The 19,857-nt window shown below is 37.6% G+C and overlaps 1 protein-coding gene across 2 annotated transcripts; it reads right to left on the bottom strand.

Annotated features, from left to right (window-relative positions):
* Positions 1 to 11,024: 11,024 nt before the first annotated feature.
* PTPLA (protein tyrosine phosphatase-like (proline instead of catalytic arginine), member A) lies at positions 11,025 to 19,210 on the bottom strand. 2 transcript variants are annotated; one of them, XM_010023489.1, is made up of 6 exons: positions 19,098 to 19,210; positions 17,876 to 17,894; positions 17,706 to 17,788; positions 14,888 to 15,009; positions 12,448 to 12,626; positions 11,025 to 11,237 (listed from the first exon to the last, which is right to left on the bottom strand). In XM_010023489.1, exons 1-6 carry the CDS (start codon positions 19,191 to 19,193, stop codon positions 11,155 to 11,157), a joined length of 582 nt encoding a protein of 193 aa, XP_010021791.1. In that variant the 5' UTR covers positions 19,194 to 19,210; the 3' UTR covers positions 11,025 to 11,154. The 2 variants fall into 2 exon arrangements, with proteins under 2 accessions (XP_010021791.1, XP_010021790.1); XM_010023488.1 differs by having other exon boundaries at positions 11,028 to 11,237; positions 17,706 to 17,794.
* Between the last annotated feature and the right edge of the window lie 647 nt (positions 19,211 to 19,857).

Raw genomic sequence — 19,857 nt, 5'->3', positions numbered from 1 at the left:
ATCACACTAATTCCCACAAAATGACCATCTGGTTCACTTCAAGTGTCAGAAAAACCCGTGAAAAGTAGAAACCTTCTCAGTTTACCTCAGATAAGCAAGATCAGCATTTATACTTTGGAATTAGCTTGTTTTTACTGTGTACTGTTGTTAAATCCCACGTTCATATTCTCTAAACAGTTACTGCTGTCACTTCATCCTTTGTTTTCCCAGCCAATTTCTTGTCTGTCACAACATTAAGCCTCTTTCTATGCTTTTGAGCACAAGATACGGTTCTTTCAGCCAGTCACACTTCCCAGAGGGCATAGTGGTAAAAAAATGAGCTGGGTGGACTCTTAGAACAGGGATTATTTTACCTCCATCTACACTCCCAGACTCAGAGCAAGGAGCCACTGCAATAGTCCAGATTCACGGTAGTGGCCAGGTTTCCTTTGCAGATCTGCTCCCAGGTATCAGAGCGGGCAGGAGGCTACTCGGGACTGAAACCAAATCCTCAGGAGAGACAGATCTCAAATTGCTGGCTTGCTAGCAAAGCTCTGACTATTTCACAGATTTCCACAGGCTGTGTAGGTGCTTCAGACAAACCCTAAAGAATTTTCTCACCACAGAGATAAGGTGAACCAGGGTTAACATCCTGATGCACAGAATCGCCAAACATTCCTTTGGAAGGGTGCAGTACAAAGGCAGGCACAGCTGCTCTTAGGAGGAGGAGTTATAGCTGGTTCCTGGTTCAAATTCCTGCCACTGATCTCCAAATTCCAAGTCAAAGGCACCAGGAAAGAAAACAGATGTCATGAGGTGTCAGAAGATGTTTCCATCTCATTGCTTATATTGAAAAGAAACAGACTGAGTTAGGGTAAAAGATTACATGAGGTAAGTTACCGAGTGGGGTAAAATTAATAGTGGAATCTCATTGAATGAGACTGTATTTTTCTCAAATCTGGGACTACTGTATCCTTTCGCCCTTTCTCCTCCAGGAACAGTACCTTCTTTTTCTGCAGGGCAGAAGACCTAGGAAATCCCTCTGGATTCAACAACCATGCTTAAGCAACTGAGGACTGTTCCTTTCCGTGCCTTGTTCCCTGTGGCCACTGCCTGCTTCCCTAGCTTGGCAAGCTCCACGCCGTATTGCTCCTTCCACAGCTTCCTTCACTAGTATCTATAAAGCCTGCCCCGGGCAGCTGCCTCTCCACCTACTGACCTCATTCTGCAGGGCTGCAGTCCCATACAGCAGCTGCCTGGTCTCAAAGCCTCAGCCAGCTGCTCACAGCTGGGGGAGGCAATACGGCTCTTCATTCACCTTCTTACACCTTGCTCCCTAGACCCACATCCTCACTCTCCGGACTTGGCAACTGAGCTACCCAGGGATTTCCTAGGAAAATAATGTGGGTTTGACAGAAAACTGCATTTTCACAGTATCAAAATATTCAAAAAAGGTTTAATCTAGAACAGGTTCAGAACAAAATCCCTCCCGTTTCCAGCTCTGGTTTTCTGGAATTCTTGTTCTGAAAGGAATGCTGATATTCCTAGTGTTTGTCCAAATTAAAAAAGAAAAATACCACCATTTCCCATGGACAACATTTTTGAATTTTTAACTATTCTTCTTAGAAAAGCTCTTTTAAGAGTCAGGTCTTCAAATCTGTATAAGCCAGCATAATGCCATTGAGGCACAGCAGCAGAGCATCTGGTCCCATGATCCCTATCATCCAAACCCACTGTGAACTGCAAGCCTACCCAGCTGTGACATTTTAAAACCTGATCTCTTTAAAGGCTTTTCTGAATTATCATATCCTTCCCATGCGCTATCTCAACAGGTATTACTTGCAGATGAAACCTCCTGGTAAATAGTATACCTAAAGAATAACAGCTCAGTGTACCTACATGGTAATTATTTCTCAGTTTCCAGTGGAAGAGTCACAATGGGAAACAACACTGGTTAGCCTGGGTGGTGCTCTGAGAGCACTTGCTATCATCATGAGACCCGTAATTCTCTACCTGTGGTTTCTGAGAGCAGTACTGAAATAACAGCTGGGCTGCAGCTGACTTTAAAGCATGCCTAATTATCTGATTCAATAGGCACCTGTTACAGGTCTCGGATTTTCTAGTCAATAATGATATAATTTAACCCCTTCCTCCAATTTAAGGTTTCCAGATTTCACTGTAGATCTCAGAGCTTTGAAACTAAGCATTTCTTGATCAAAACCCCTCCGTGCTCAGCGTCACCAAAACAAGGGTAATATACCCTTTCTCAACCAGAGGAAATAGTAGGCAATATTATGTAGGCTCTAAACATGTTTAAGTACAACAGTCACAGCCTTTCAGTGAAATATGAAATATATGCTGAAGGAAGATCATCACTGGAGGGATCCTGTGGGCTTGTAATGGGAGTATAACTGAATAACAGAAAAGTTAAAGCCCCCTGACAGTTAGAAATCTTAGTACTAGCACTAGACACTTTGAAGGTATAAGCATCACCTCTGAAGTACATGCAGTCATCTTAAAGCAGTAAGACCACCCTAATATGCATTGGGAAAAAGAACTTGTGACTGACTTCTCAGCAAGCGCTTACAAAACCCCATCCCTGAGCAGGTTCCCTCAAACTGTTTCATAGCCAGGAAAATTTAAAACCACTGTTAGCGAACAACAGTTTCACTTTTCCTCAGAACTGTTGGTCTGCCATTCCTCTCATGATTCCCACAGAAAAAACAAAACTGCAGCAAGGAAGGATAGGTCCCGTATTTTAAGCATGCTGGCCCACCTGCATACCTAGTATTTCTCTTTCATAAATATTTTATTTTGTGTAATGAGATTTCGCAGCACAGAATGAATTAGAAGATACAGTCTATGCTGGAAAAGACAACATCAGAAAGATGGGAGGCAGGACTAAATTAGCTGCCAGAACTATTTACGGAGGGCACCCAAAACCCTGAATAGATTTACTTCTACTGCTTGAAACATTCATGCTCTCAAGATGGAATCAGATCAGTCCACGGCACTTTCTTCCAAGAAGTTCTTGGCATCTCAGAATTGAACTACATTAAAACAGTGGGGGAAGGCGTTAATTCTTTTAACATGTAGAAAGCAGCCCCTGCAAACCGTGCAATTCCAGGCACATAGTGTGCCCAGACGGAAAACAAGAGCAGATATATAAATGGTACCACTCATCAGTGACGCACGTCTCATGTGTCTTCTCAATACCAAGGGCTAAATAGCAAGCTTGTTCCAGTCACAAGCACATCCAGGAGTGACTGACTCAGAAATACAGTCTCCTTTTCAGTTCCCTAAACATATACCCTACATACTACCCTCAGCACATGGCTAAAGCCAGCCATCTAACATAAAATGTTAGCTCCGTTGTTCTCTGTCAGCTTTCTGTCTTCTTCATACTCTGACCCGATACTTTCCAGACCACAGGAAGGTGACTGAGTTATCTCAAACTTAGTGCTGTTTAACTAAGCTCAAGGATTGTAGCAAACGTTCAAAGGACTTGGGGGAGCGAAACGAGAACTAACAAAAACCTGATGTTATTTACAAGAGATCTTGTGATTGTTCCCTCTCCGTCACTAGCCTACACAGGTCAGAAGGAAGCCGGACAAAAAGGGAATCATGCTTAAATACTGAATGCATTGAGAAAGATAACCTGAAGTATAATGCTCACTTCAGACAGGAGGTGAAATCACTGTATCTTTCCCATAAAAATCTGCAGCCAAGAGTTGAAGCTAATGAATAAGGAAGTGGATTACAAATTTGCCATAAACTCAAGGAACTCACATACATGCCAACCACTGGCTTCATACTGAGCAGGCAACGATGTTATTAGCTTATAAGTAATGATACAGGCAGAGCAAGCAAACAAACAAACAAAACAAACCCCTAAAACCTGTTCACACATAACAGACATTATTCAGGAGGCAATCACATGCATAAAAACCATCAGTCTTGAGTATTTAATTTTCATCCTGCAATTACTGGGAGAATAAAGTTATTTCTAAGGAATATAGCCATCGCACCAGTTTAGACATATCATGATGCAGTGTTCTTCCAGCTGTGGGCTACTGCTAATGCGTAAAATAGCAGGGCTCTGAGGCTACTGAGAAATCATCTAGACCGTATACTCATTCCGCAGAGACTTCTAGCAAGAAGCCTAGGCTCTTGTTCTCAGCAGTATCTCCTCACTTTGAACGAAAACACTAGTAATGCTAATTACTTGCTTTCAGTTGGCTGCAAGTGTTGGCTGCAAATCTACAACTCTGTTTTGTCACTGAGTGAATCTCAGTCTTAATGGTATTCCCAGACTTAATTTACACAATAAAATGTAAATTGCTCTTCTCGGTACTGAAATGTTTCTTTTCTTCATGAGTTGAAGGTCTATTCTATTATATAATGCAACTTCATACTCAATAAATTAAGAGGCATGCAGATTTGACTGCACACCCAGAACCCTGTTCCGAGCAGAGGAGTGCCTGGTATGTGAAGTAGTACACCCATCTGAACCCTTCCTTGCTCATCATTTGCAGTTTGTTCTACTGAACCTGGAACAGCCACTTAAGGGCAGGCAAAGTGCCATTTTATGAGAGTGGTATGAACACAGACCGCCAAGAGACTACATATGAAAATCAAAGTTGCTCAGTGACAGCAGCATTCCAAGCTAGGAATGTCCAAGCAGCTGTAGAGGGCTGATCTAACCCTGCCTATTTTTAATGGGATGTGTCATTGGGCCTAGGTTAATTTCAGAAATAAAAGACACTTCTGCAGACATGTCAAGGGAGTTTCTGTGACTCTGCTGAATTCAAATTAGTATAATGCAATATTAGGGTAATGCTGGAGATTTCCTGGACTTCCAGCACGTTCCACAAGGAGCCCTGTTGGGTGCTGTCACACTGCAAAGTTGGGAGGCAGGCGAGCCACCATGCAGCAGCTAATGCACAACAAGCATGTGCTCTCTCCCACAGGGCTACTCTTCTGGTAAATCCCGATTTACAGAGAACAGAGTATGTGAACGTCTACATCCCATCATACTCCTGCTGAGATCAGTGGATGGATATTCTTCCACCATCTTCTGTAGAAAGCTGACAGGTGTGAAGTTGGCAAGGGCCAGGACAAGTAAATCCTGTCCTGTAAATTTAGATCAGAAGACCACTTCTGTGACTTTCAGATTAGGAGATCTATGACTGAGTCCATTATAATGCATCTGACTAACAGGATTTAGCCTTTGTAGGCCGTTAAGCTCCTTGGGGTTACAACCACTTGATTCCTAATTCAAAAGAAGTAGGTGTGAACGCTTGCATATTGCTTTACCACACTGTCACGGCAACAAAATCCTCATTGCTGCAATGTCATTGTTAGTCTTGTAGTCATGTAGCAAAGGACAGCCAGAGGATGTTTACTGCCTCCACCCCTCCTCAAAAGGTTAATACCACAAAAAAGTCCTGTTCCAAAACACAGAAATATCCACTACTGTAATACCTATTTCAGGACCACTGTAATGCAGTCATCTTCATACATGATGACAGATGTTACGCATTCTCTTTAATGCCCTTTATTTTTCCCTCTTGTTTGATAAACCAGTATTACTACTCAAACCTACCTCTTTTTAATGGAATATGTTTAAAGAAATATAAAATGGAAAACTGGCTAATAGTAAATATGGTACAGGGAATCTCAAGATTAATATTTGAAATAATTCCAGATAAAAAAGTACAGTATTTATAAAACCAGTTTGGTATAAAATGGTGAACATTTGTAGTACTGATGTCGCATACTACCAAAAAAAAAAATAAATCGAATAGAACATAGTTTAGAATGTATCTTTTAATTGATGAATTTCTACAGTGCTACATTATTAACGATCTCTAAAACAAGTATCTGAATCTGTGACTCGACAAATCTTACAATATTTGCAAATAAATAAGTTACTAAAATTATCATATTGTGTTGCTTTCCTGTCTGTGTAAACTGCTAATGATAAGGCATCTCAGAGAAAATGACAACAATGAGCAGCGGCAGTGCATTTCCATTATTAAGAATCTTTAAGTACAATTCTATACATGATACACTTAGATAAATATTTCTGTACTTACACTTTTACAACACCATCAACTTAAAGGACATAAAATATATTCAAGACTGAACAAAGAAGCAAGAGAACTGTGAATAAAAAGACGACACGTTTCATTTGATGCAACATGGCACAGAAAGTATTGTACATTTTAGAACACAAAAGCCACTACCAGTTGTAGGCCTGAACTTGACAGCTAGCTCCTACGAGAGGGCTAGAGATACCCAACATCCAGTTTCTCCACAGTTTGTCTTGCTACAGCCTTATGTCCACTTGTCAGACTCACTCGCTTCTGCAGGTTAAGAGTTCACAAGACAGGTCTTCTCAATCTGGTAAGTAAGTCCTAAGGATGAATGACTTACTGATCTCTATAAAGGCTTCAGCCTTACTGAAGGCACTCAAGAGCCCTGGAATGGCATCGGGGCACGTGGTACCAGGTACTGAACCAAGAGTACCACTGACTATTTAGGTGTGCCATCATGAAAGCAAGGTTAAGGAGCTATCCTTGGCAAATATAAACCTGCCACTTTAACAGACTTGCAGAGCTTCATAGGTACCAGCAATACTTCAACTCACTTGAGTAAGACAACACAGACCTCTGCAGAAACATGAGGTGTTTGTTTCTTAAACAGTCATTGTAACAAACGCAGAATGAAACATTTTAATGGGCTAGAGTTAATACTCTATAAAAAGTGTATGTTCATCATGAATTCAAATTGTAAACTGGTAATAAATAATACAGTATCTCTGAGCACATTGTGAAACACACATAATAAAATTTAATTTTCAGAAAAGCTTTCAACCCTTTTGTTCAAAATCACATTTAACCAATCCTTTATAAACAACTGCAGCCAGTCTGCCTGCCAGAAAATTCTGATTTATGAAGCCCTTCTGCCTAGTTGCAGAACACTCGTTTGTATTAACTTCCTTTTTTTGTTTGTTTTTTTAAGGCAGATTAAGTAAGAGCTGAATTCACAAAAATTGTTAGTGTAGCAACTACCTTAAATTATAATTTACTGCAATGGTTGTAATTTGTTTTCATTTGAGTTTATTTAGTAATCATATAAATATGCTAATATACACTAAAGTAAGCTGCTGTGAAGACTGCAAGTACCACAGTCAGAGCAGTAGCTAGACCTAGATTTGAAATGCACATATTTCTTTCTGGCTAAGAAAAGGTAGGTTTCCTCTGGTCACAGAAAAGGTCTCCATGGACCTCTCTGTAACTAGTCATTGCAACCTGTCCGTTAATATGAACCTGGCTAAATGTTGAGTTCAATGGGAATTAGCAGCAGCACACTCCATCATTTCTCCAAGGTTGTTAATTTTGAACTATATTATTGAGAGCAGTGTGGCAGAGCTATCTTGGTATACCAGTATTTCAAGAAATACAGGCTTATAGATAGTAATAAGATACCTGAGTGAGCAGAAAAGCCTTTTCTGTAACACACCCTTTGTGCACAGAGATTCTCCCAGCTGATCTCATGAGCTCCCTAGGCAGAAGGTATGAGAGCACACTGAGCTTCCTCCCTTCTCACATCCTGTGTAGCGAGAGGTGAGAGTAATGATGTCTACCAGCTACTGTTCACAATGGCCTCAGTGATCCTCTTGGCAGCTCATGTGGAAGATACAATTTCTCAGCATCATATTCCTCTGTACTGCCCATGCCGGGAGGCCATGTGGCCTCTAGACATCCTGGGCAGAGCTGTGAAACAAGGCGATTCACCCAATCTGTCCCAGGACAGCCTTTCACAGTGGGAACAGTATGTGAGTGTTGGGGGGAACCTCAAGAAATCCAGCTGCTTTCAGCTGGGCTTTATAAAAAGGATGGTGTGTGTATATGTTATTTACCAATAGTGGGAAATGTCATCTGATGAATAGGAATCTCCTTCCAAAAGCCTATTCCTATGTACTGTCATTAAAAAAGCTTCATAAGGTCATTCTCTGTATTAATCCATTCCAGAAGGCATATACAGCACAAGTAAGAAAACACCTTTATACTAACAATTTGTTAAAGACTACCTCAAAACATTAAAGATACTGATATCTGAATACATTCCTAATCTTTCATAAGCAGGAGGATTTTAATGCTTTAGAAAACTAGGAATATTGCAGAGAGGAAGACTAAAAAAGACAGGTGTCAAAAAGAAGTTGGAAAGAAAGCACCGTATGAAAATCATACTTTTTATGTCCATTTAACAAGCTAATTAAATGTTTCGTGATGTTATATTGAAGTTTACGTAAGCTACCTAGGATAAAATCCTGGCCCATCTGAAGTCAATACTAAAAGGATTTTACCTGCAATTCTGACTATCTTTGAGAAGATATTGAAACAAAAGGTACACACTGAGGCTTCAGTGAAAGGCGTTAATCAAAAAAAGAAGAGGAAGCAAAGAACGTGTTGTTCTTTGTTTTTTAAGCACATGCCATGTAAGCTAATCTACATGGCAATCTCTCTGGTCTATGAAATGCTGAATGCAATACTGTAAGTAATTTTTAGCTTTATTTCTATTCATTTATCATCTAGCAGGATTCTTTTGTTGCTGTAAATCACTTTCAAAATTGTATCATTACCTTTTACACTGTTGCTTTATGAAAGTGCAAACCCAAGATTTTAGCAAACAGTGCTGTGTTTGTCATGGGTGCAAAAGGATATAAAAATAGCTCGATTGATATATGATAATATCCTTAGGCCACAGTGAAAAAAAACATAACACACTATTCCTTTTGTTACAGGAATAGTATCTGTGCGATACACTCATCCAATCAAGGATTTCAAAATCACATCCTTAAAGTATCCAAAGCACTTTCAATGGATTGATAGCTGTGGTCTTCAGTGAGCTGCCCTGACAGTTAGAAAAGAGACACAAAACTTAATCTAATCTTAGTTGCTCATATTTCATCACACTATTCTGCTTGCTAACTGAGAAGTACTTCTAAAAACTGCCATGATGTTCCTCATGGAAGAAAAAGCAAGTGAAGTTTATAAAACAGTACTCTAAGAACTTTGGACAAATATACTGCTCGCATGAACATGCTTAACAACCATTTCGTGATTCAGTTGTGTAGTTTAAACTCTTAATCATTTTAGCTGCATATAAACCAGAGAAGTAACAAGTTAAATGATAGCACCTTGCGTGAAATTTGTTCTTAAAAATACAAAGATTACACCTTCTAAAATCGTAAGAAATACAACTATTCTATCTCAAGTCCACTATGCACCTATCATTTAACTAATTTACATGTAGTGAAGACATGCATAAATACCACAAATGTAAGGCACAAAATGGAATTTGAAAGTTAGTGATGTAGTAAATCCTTGCTTTTTCATCGTTACCTCAAACATCAGAAAAAGGTGTATCTACAATTTTCAAAAAAGCAGTATTATCATAGAATCGTTGAAGCTGAAAATGGAAACTGCCTATTCGAGTATGCAGTTCAAACTCTTGCCAAAGGAAGACTACTTTCCACTATTGCATCACATCTAACTTAAACCCTTCCAAGAAACTGTATGCATTGATAAGCACTACTGTGTCATTCCATAACCCAGCTTATTGCTCACTGGCAGGACCTTTCTCCTGATATTCATTGGCTATTTACCTTATTTCAAATTTATATAACCTTCATACTTAGAAAGCCTCTTCCTTTATGTATATGTCATGTAACAAAAAATTATGCATTCTCAAGACTCAATCTTTCTGACTTCTTTCTCACTTCAACTAATTTTGTTACTGTTCTCTGATTTTTCAAAAGAATGATTCAATTCCTCATCCCTGATGTACCCAGAATGTAAGATCATGCTCCAGAAATGACCTTGGCAATCAGGAGTGTTCTGATTAACAGGTGCCTGATGCAGCTCTTCTGCATATATACTCTTCTTCTGAAATTAGTGTTGCCAGAAGCAACTTTGTTGCCTACATTATCAAGGCTTCTTATTACATGATTACATTTCAATTCTCCCTCTCTCATTAAGTATCCAAGTTTCCTCAAATGCATTACATTTTCTCTGAATCTCTCAGGCTGCGTCTAATTCGTTGAACCTCTCCCACTCAGGTGTCATATAGTGCAATATCATCTGTAACTTTTATTAATATACTGTAGATCCCTCTTGCAGATTATTGAAGGCATTAAATAGAATTAGGTCAACATGGTATAAACAATTAACGGGGAGGGAGCAATTAAAATTGCACAATTGGATGATGTAAAGCACAATTTATATTTTAAGACACTATTTCAAATATATTTTATCCCACTTAGCCATTTATAAGAAGTTAAATATCACTCTATAGCTACAGTTTCTAAATTCAAGACTATAATTTTTCTGCATATGTAATTAAACGTAGAGCAGGAAACACGCTGACAATCAGTCTTCCTCTGCAAACGAGTCCCATTCCAGCCACTGATCAGAGAAAGGTAGGCACATCAAATCTGTTCCTCAGCATGAACTTTTAACCAGTTAATATTCTATCTGTTATTCTACATATCTTTACTATTACAAATGAAAATAGACAGATTTAAATTTGCACTGACGATCAAGAATTCATTTCCTTTGAAAAGTCATTCTAGAATTCTATAGTATGCTCCTGTAATCGAAAGAATGTTGACCAACATGCTAACAGTATTTAAAACTGGAAAGTTATTTAATATAAAGCTTAAATAACATTTAAGCCACTCATTTTGTGAAAAACATCATTACCTAATTGATGCTCTGTTTTCCAGAAGACTGACTGTCAGTACAACTTATCAACTCTCCTTCTGTTCTTGATGATGGCTACAGGTCATAACAGAACTTTCAGAACAAAAAGCACAGCAGCCCACCATTCCAATTCTTAAAGCTATCTGTCAACCTATTGAAAATAAGAAAATAATTTGACTGAAGAAATGAACAATTAAAAATCAAAGTGAAACTAAGGATGAAAATGTAAGTCTGAAGATGTATTAATTGTAAAAATAATACAGTCCATGCTATTTGATGCACAGTTGTTTATTCTTGCTCCATGTTTTAAAACTTGGACTCAGAAAAATCACAGGAAGTTTTGGTTTTTTACCCTCTTTTTTTTTTTTTCCCCATTAAAAGCACCATAGTTACACGGCTTGATTCAATCGTCCTTTTCCACAATCACTTCTCCATGAAGCACCCGTCTTCTCTGCCGCAGCATGTGGAAGTAGAGCTGTGGAAATACTTGATCAAAGCATAAAAGAAAATCGATTACAAAAATCACAGATCAAATAACAGAAAAATACAATTTTGCAGAATGGTGAACCGAGGAAAAAATAAGGCACGCTGCAGAATATATACCCTATGTTCAAGGAACTTCCCTCCAACACTTTCTTTGTATAAACAGGACTTAATCACTTCCCGGCAGTGCCTGAAGTCTTTAGGATTTATTCCTGAAGCATTAAGTTACATAAACAATTGTAAAACTGTAAGTTATGATAGCTTAGGACATCTTTTACTCGTATAAATCTCTCCCGTTGGCCTTCATGAGTTCTTGTGACGAAAAAAATCAGTGTGTGTGCATACTGTGAAAGTCTATGTTCAAGGTCAACTTCTTAAATGCATACCTTTTCTGGATGCAGATCACAGACCCTTGAAACTTCAATCTTCCTGCTTCTTAACACCTCTCCCTAATCTCTCATCTCCTTTCTAGCTTTGTTGTCCAGATTATCTAAAATATTCTGTTTTCCTAGTTTGGTCTAACCCTGTTCATGGTGCTGTATCTGAATCAGGTTGCTTTCTCCTTGTCTGTACTGCTTAGGTACCAGTGAAAATAACATTGGAAGTGAAAGGCATAGTCTCTCTAATTTTAGCTCTGGTTATAGCAAATGGATCTGTGACTTCTGGTGTCCAGAAGTACAAGGACAATCTGATTAAAACAGGGACTGAAATATGTTCAAAGAGGTTTGGGGGTGCATTTCTGTATAAATGAAATCCTGGAGAATAGTGCTTCAGGTTTTTCCCAAGCATTCTTAAATGGTGATTTTCAGAGGTAACATGTAAATGGATATTAATAGCAATAAAAACAAGGCAAATCTGGCACAACTTGCAGGATAATTTTTAAGCCATTGCTTCAAAGTGGCAGAAGCACTAGAAATTCTCAACAACACAGCTATGTGCATTTCTGTGTATATGCAAACACGTTTTTTACTTTGTACAAGTCTTAGGAATGTTTTTGGTATTTTCACTGAAACTTTTAAGACAGCTTATGTTCTGAGGTAGGTAACAGGACAGAAAATCTCAGTCTAACCAATTAAAGCACAGCGAAGCTTGGAACAACAGAAAGCAGACTTTTATAGTAGATAGTGTTCAGCAACTTTAACTACAGGAACTGTTTCCAGCATTGACAATGATTATTACGTTGTTAGCGTTACTGTAGTTAAGTAATACTTACATGGCACATAGGAGAACATGACAATAATAAGGAAGTAATAGTAGTCAAAAGAGACATTGTATTTGTTGGGAAGTCTCAGTGAAAACATTCCCGTTTTCTTCACATAGGGTAAAGCAGCATATATGGTTAGCAGTTCACCTGCAACTCCAGCAGGATACAAAATGATAAAAAAGTTGTATCTGCATTAAAAACAAAACAAAACCAAACCAACTTGTGAGAAACATCCCATGAATTTAAAATTTATTCTAGCTATTATTAGTGGCACAGCAATGTATTACAGTAGATCCTGCACAAAAATCAAGGAGCACATCCTGACTTGGCACAGAATACCAGTTTCAGTTACTCTGGATTGCATCGCTTAGGTTTACAGAGAATGCATTCGTCAGTCCTTTTATTTAAAAAACAGTGAAGTATCAGAATGTTTGTATGTCTTTCTAATACTAAAGAGTAAAAAGTCCACGAATTTGTAGTCTGCAATAATGTCTTTTTAAAAGATTTTCTAGTCTTGCTCCTGTTGTCACCAACAGGATTCAGAGCAGGACTGGACCCCAAATTCAGATGATCCTACATATCTTTGTCACAGTACTGCACACTGGGCCAATTCTATGTACTGTAAACTCTTTTAAGATAATGAAAATGTTGAGAAACATTAGAAGCCTGTTTTACCCTCTGCCACATGGGAAATCCAAATAATCCTACATTTACCACTAATGGAAATAAAAAATAAAAGAAAATGAGAGTGCCAAAAACTTATCAGATCCATTTGTAAAATGGATTCAAATAAAAGTTGAAGGCTTTCCGTATGAAGACAACATAGTTTGAATGCCATCTGCCACACAGGTGGTGATAAAATGAAAAACGTTACCAATACAGTTTATGCTGTCCTTAGCCATAGTGTACCATGGAGATGCAGTTTCTCCTAAGGAACGGCTCTCAAATTCATGCAGGGAACAGCAAGGAGAGCTGTCACACAGAGAGAAAGGTACAGTGTGTACTTCAGACAGCAGCAACCAAAGATGAAACCCTCCTAGGAGCAAATGGGCTTAGAGGACTCACAGGTCAGAGAACAGATAAGAGAGGTATAAAACAGAACTGGTGCCATGACCTACACAGTTTGTCTTTATGCAGTAAAAAAAACCCCAAACTAACCCCAAAGTGAAAATTCCAAACAAAAATTTAGAGCATACTTATTCCATTAACAACAGACATCTTTTTACAATTATAAGCTAAAGATCAGAAATTTCCATCTCCCTTGGAGCACTGAAATTTATGCCTAGTTGTGCTGTTTGATTATCTGTAAATCCTGATGGGGTATTTTGGACTCTATGAAAAGATCATACCCTTTCAAATGTTTTGTATATTTCACCACAGTTCTCTACTGGGAGAATGTCAGTTTTCCCTATTGTCCATTATAAGGAAGCAAAAAATCTGTCACTCAAAGACACATCGACTTGATGGCAAACCGTGTATCTGCCAATGTAGTACTTTCTGAATGCATTTCTCTTTCTGAAGCCTTCATAAAAAAATATTAATGAAACCACATCTGATTATTTTTAAGTTTACCATTTAGTGCTTAAACATAACCAAGCCTGCCACCTTAGGTATTAGCAAAAAGACAATGTATTATAGGAATGGACATAAATACCAGCCATATCAAAGAAGTGCATTAGAAGCACCAGAACTGCATTTCTATAAAATAAAAATAAAGGAAAATAAACAAACACACGTTTTTAAATAAGAATCACTTGTGCTGAATGTAGGTTAGAGAATTTCCTTGTAACTGTCTGTCTTACAGATATTTTTCAAATAAAGACTACAGGTAACACCACTCTTCCAGTTAAGTCTCCTGATAAACATGCAGTCTCTGTAATATGTGTGATCTAGTGACCAACCATAAGTATGCTTCAACATAAAAGCAGTTTTGATATGGAACATACTTTCAATGTGGGCTAAACTAAGTCAGTATTTAGCTTCAGTACATGGATACAACAAAAGCTCTGATAAAGAACTTCTCATACAGTAATAATACGCATACATATTGAGTGACAACAACTCCCACCTTTTCAAAGATCTGAAATCCACAAAGACTAGCACAGATGTTTAATTTTGGGTATTGTATTCAAAAGCATCTTAAGGAGTCATAATGTAAGTTAAAAGATGGCTCCAAAGATGGGGGGGTGGAGGGGGGAATGTAAATGAAAACAGTGTTCAAACCATGAGACACAGAAAGCGAAGAACAAATCATACCCCAAAATCCCAGCTAAAATATTTTTAACATTTTAAACCAAGTAACAATGATCCCAAGTACAGAAAGCAACCAACTTGCACTCTGCCAACATATAACGAAAGCTCAAACATCTGCTCTGCTGTGTGTTAGCTCAGCATGCGTGAAACTAACATGCACAGAACTATGAGAAACTGAAGTGCAAGACATCTCCACCTGGCCCATTTAATGAAGTATGGCAAATGGTTGAGCAGGTTGAATGTGTAGAAGGAATATCGAGTAATCTCTGTCACAGTCCATACGACCAGAAAAAGAATAACGCTCTCCTCATTCTGGATCTGCAGAAGTATAAAGAATCAATAATTCCTTCATCCTTAAGCTTCGTTCTCTATGCAAACTGTAACAGACTTTTGTTTAAGATACATGGAACAGAACTAATATCTTGTAAAGAAAGAAAATTTTGGCATAAAAGTGATATGCTGAAGCCATTATCATGTACAGTTCTTTATCATATATATTTACTAATATACAGACATTTTGCAAACTGAGCAATCTTTATCCATTATGCAAATATCAAAATATAAACTCCATAATTAAGCATACTGCTCGTCTTTATTTTCTACCTTTATTTTCACTATGCTATCTGTCTCTCTCTTTTTATTTGTGAGTTGATTTACTTGATTATTTTTGTACTCCCCAAAACCGCAAGAAGAAAACAATGCTACAGAAGATATGCTCCTTTCACAGTCAGTTTTTACCCATTCTGCCTTTCGCTACTCTGTCTCCTGGACTTTCTCTTAATTTTTATCTTTCTTCTCACTCACCACATAATGCATGTCTCCATAAAACTTTAGACAAAAGGAATTGCTTAGTGTAATCTCCTAACTGGAACATGGCCACAGGAGATCGAATTTAGCAGACTTCAGGGAGTTTTAAGATAGTTAAGGAGCTGGAATGCACAGATGGATCACTACATGAAGAGTAGTTGGTACATCAAGAGCCTTGGGTAAACTCACTCAACAATCCCATTTAAGATTATGTTCTGAGTCATTAAACTGCCTCATCGGTAGGTAGCGCATCTCTGCTGTTTCAAAACATTGGTTCTTTTTCACTCTAAGTGAACAAATAAACAGAAGTCCCCAAATATGAAGGTGACACATGGGGATCTATTACAAACACTACCTTCTGAGAAGAAGAATTACACGCAAGTAATTTTCTTTTCTTTAAAAGGGGAGGAATTTTGTAATACACTTCCATGCCTGAAGGCTGAAAAGCTCCAGGAATGTTTGTGAAATAAAATAAAGTAATACAAGTTTTGTTAAGATTTCAAAAAAGGGAAATTATTTTTTAAATAAAATGCAACATGGTGACAAAGATGCATAAAATACATCTCAAAGATTCTGAAAATCCACAACTCTGTCAAAAGTCAAGAAGAATATAAGTGCTCATCAGCTCATCAAATTGCACCCTCAATGTGTCAGTCAAAGAAGGTACGCTTTTAGTGAAAGCATCTTGCCAACATCACAAAAGAGAAGGGGATATAAAAATACCACTGAACTCACAAATAGCAACACTGAGGTGCAAAGATGTCCAAACAAAAAAGCGAAGGCAAAGACAGAATTAGGCTGTTCTTAACGTCATGCGATTAGAGACAAACATTGATAACCCAAACTTGGATTCATGTCACAGTGCTAAATCCAAGCAGAAGAGCTTTAAATAAGTATGGAGTGAGTTCCTATCTGTTGCCTTGCAAAGCTCCAGTCAAGTACAGAGATCTGGGTCTGGCTATTATCACTAACATGCCTCTCAGCACCTAAAGTGACTCTGAACATTCATGCCTGCTAAGCAATAACAGCGTGAAATACAATCAGACATACATTCAGATGTATTTTTTCTTGGACACAGATTGACCTACTGTACTGAAGATAAAAGGAAACAAAAGAAATTACTGGATATGCTGCTAAAGATTTAATCCACTGTGGATAATAACAAAATGGTAAAATGCAGTGCTATATTTCAGCATCCATGTAAGCATTCAATATAAAAAATTTGTTAATCTTTGAGATTTTCCCTTAAGAAAAAAAATGAAAACACTTAGCTTACCAAAACACCCACAAAAACCAACCAACCAAACAAAAAAAGCCTATTCCTTGTTAAGAAAAGCGACAGTAAAGGAAAAGATGAAGTGCAGAAAACAAGTCTTCTGTGAACTGAAACAAAGGGATTTGACAACCAAGGCAGATGCGATGATATCCCATCAGCAGAAAGGCATATGCCATCTGCTGGTGAGACAGTTTAATGGCTCAGCTTTTTAAGTTTAAAAGAAATTCAGGAGCACACACTGAAAATCCATCACTTAGTTCTTACATGCCTTTCACAGAAAGCAGACCTCAGAAACTGAACTGATGTCCTATCTACTAGCTATAAGCAGTCTGTTTGTTTCATTCTGCTAATGAATCACTAGACTTACAATAATCACCTACAGCCAGGCAAATAAACTCATCATTTATACAGGACCTTCAGTGTCACTGTGGCATGCTGGATGACTTGATACATTCTTAATGAAAAAAAATGCAGTATGCATGTCATCAAATGTTAACACAACCATAACATTAAAATCTTGAGAAGGTTCCTAAAATAAATTGCAAAATCACAATCATGTTTATCCAGATAAATTTAATTTAAGGCATATTTTTATTTAGATTAATTCAGTAAGTGTTAATTAAAGTTTTTGAAAGGGAACTGGTTACAATGTGGTAGATTTGCTCGTAAATAATAGCAGTAGTCATTGATCTCACTTAGGCAGCACTGTCTTTGGCACCATGCTGACTCACAGCGAAGAGCCAGACTCGGTCTCCTGTGTAGAAGCACATAAAATCCTGTAACCCCAACTTCCAAAATCACACTCAAGTATGTAAGTATTCTCTGTAGGAATGTCATCAACTTTTAAATTGGCCTTTCTTATGAAAGGAGAACTGTATAATAATATCTTCTCCTTAAAAACAATCAAAACACAACTTGCTCATGCACATACCTGTTTTATACTGTGTGCAATGAACCACACCATGAAGATTCTTGAACTTACTTGGACCCCAGTCACAAGCACAGACGTGCGAACTATTCCTTAAAAAGAGAAACATGTTATCTCTGTTCCACAATTCACATTTTAAGTAGTTACAGGAGAAACTAAAACAAAGAACTCACCAACTGCACAGTGGACTACCTGTAAATAAAAATAAGTTAGAGGTTACTGATGTACAGTATGTCACAATCTACACTATAAACATGGCCTTTTGATATTAATATAAACCTAGGCTTAATTCTGAAGAACTGTTTTTTATTGTTTTCAACTAACAGTCTTTAAAAGAAATACACATCAGAGCCCTGGCAACCAATGCTGTGATGGGCTCAGTATCTGATCTGTGCAAACACATAAAAGAGATCTATTTTCCTAATTAACTGCATATATTACGTATTTTAACACTTACAAAGCATTTACTGTTTCAACTATTAAGTTTTCCTTCCATTATCTTATTCAAAGAATAATTTTCCAAGATAATGTGGAGGGAGTACATATCAAGGGATGCTAAACGCACAGCAATTTTAAAATGTTCTGTATTCATTACAGATTAATTACATTATTATTATTTTGCCAATGACAGCAGTGAAGCTTCAGATTTATTGTATTTTCTGGTCAGTAATGCTTAGCAAATAGAGCACTTTTCATTATTTTGACAGATTTGAGTAGAATTACTTGTTGTGAAAGTTTAATAGCACAACAGCCTATATAGAGATGGCCACATGATTTTAACAGTTGCTTGAAGTATTATGCTTGAACATACTACTATGCTGTAGGCAGACAGAGGAAAAAAAGTTAAAATGCAGATAGGCACTCTTTGTTGTGCCTGGGAAAGAAATGTAAGTGCTCAATACACCCAACAGTTTAATTCCACAGATGTACCATAAACTGGGACCACTAAAGCATTGTTAGCAAAAGTCATATTATTTAAAGAATACTTGGCACAGCTTACACAGACCCTGTTGGAACTGATTATATATGAATAAAGCCTGGAAATAAGCAGAAGCAGGAAAGGCACAGAAGGTTAATGAGTCCAGTATAAGAAATGGAGATGGACACGAGCTCTCTACTATACTAGGAGGTTAATCTGCTGACTCAAATGCCTTCAGAGATTTTGCCTCTCAAATCAATTCCCAGGCAGTATTTGCTTTAAAGAAATACTGTAATTCAGTTTGAAAAAATGTGCCCATTTGTTTCCATTCATCACCTTGCCCTCAAAGAAACCTTCAGTAAATAATAACGGACTTTAAATACTAATGTAATATTTTGATATTAAATCCAGGTTAATAATGTGTTTTGCCTATGATATGTAGTATCCAGTAAAGCAAACTTATGTTTAAAATTTACCTCAAGCAAAGCAAGTGTCTGGAAAAATTTAAGCGTCTTTTGAACGCTTCTGAATAAGCCTCTATGTGTTCCTTTCTGTATATAAAACCGCACCATGGCAATACCTAATACCAGCCACCTACAAAAGAAAGAGAATGGATACATTTCAAATTAAATTCTAAAAATATCCATCCACCATAAATAATTTAGTAGAATATTTTCTTCACAGAATATCTTTGGTTCTTCACTTGTCGGTGTTCTTAGATTATTAAAAATATCTTTAGACATAAATATTACATAATCTTACGTAAACATTACACTCTTTTATCTCTTTAATTGGAGAAGGATAGAGAATGGCTTGTTTACCTTCAGAGGATTGTCATGAAATGATGATGAGGACCCCCAAAATCCATGGGTCCATCAGAGTTTTCACTAGCAGTGACTACATATTTTTACAATTAAATCCTCATGCATCTTTAATGTGAACTGCTGTTATTGGAAAACACATGATGAACTTGGCACTGAAGCCACTGTTACGGGTCACAGATACGTATAAAGAAAGGACTGGAAACTACACAGATCATTTTTACATTTCTCATGACATCTCAACTCACAATTGTTAGAACTGACTAGTGATCTGAATGCTTCTATTTGTGATTGTCCAACTAAAGTTACCATTATGATTCAGTTTTCAAAAGTGTTGAGAACTTATCTTTAAAAACCAGACTCCAAAGTGCTGAAGGATGAGTGCTCTACGCTCCTGGCTTTCAGAGGCACGTAT

The sequence above is a fragment of the Nestor notabilis genome, unplaced genomic scaffold, assembly GCF_000696875.1.
Source record: "Nestor notabilis isolate BGI_N333 unplaced genomic scaffold, ASM69687v1 scaffold4111, whole genome shotgun sequence".
Classification (NCBI taxonomy): Eukaryota; Metazoa; Chordata; class Aves; order Psittaciformes; family Psittacidae; genus Nestor; species Nestor notabilis.
This window is presented reverse-complemented; position numbering and strand designations above follow the sequence as displayed.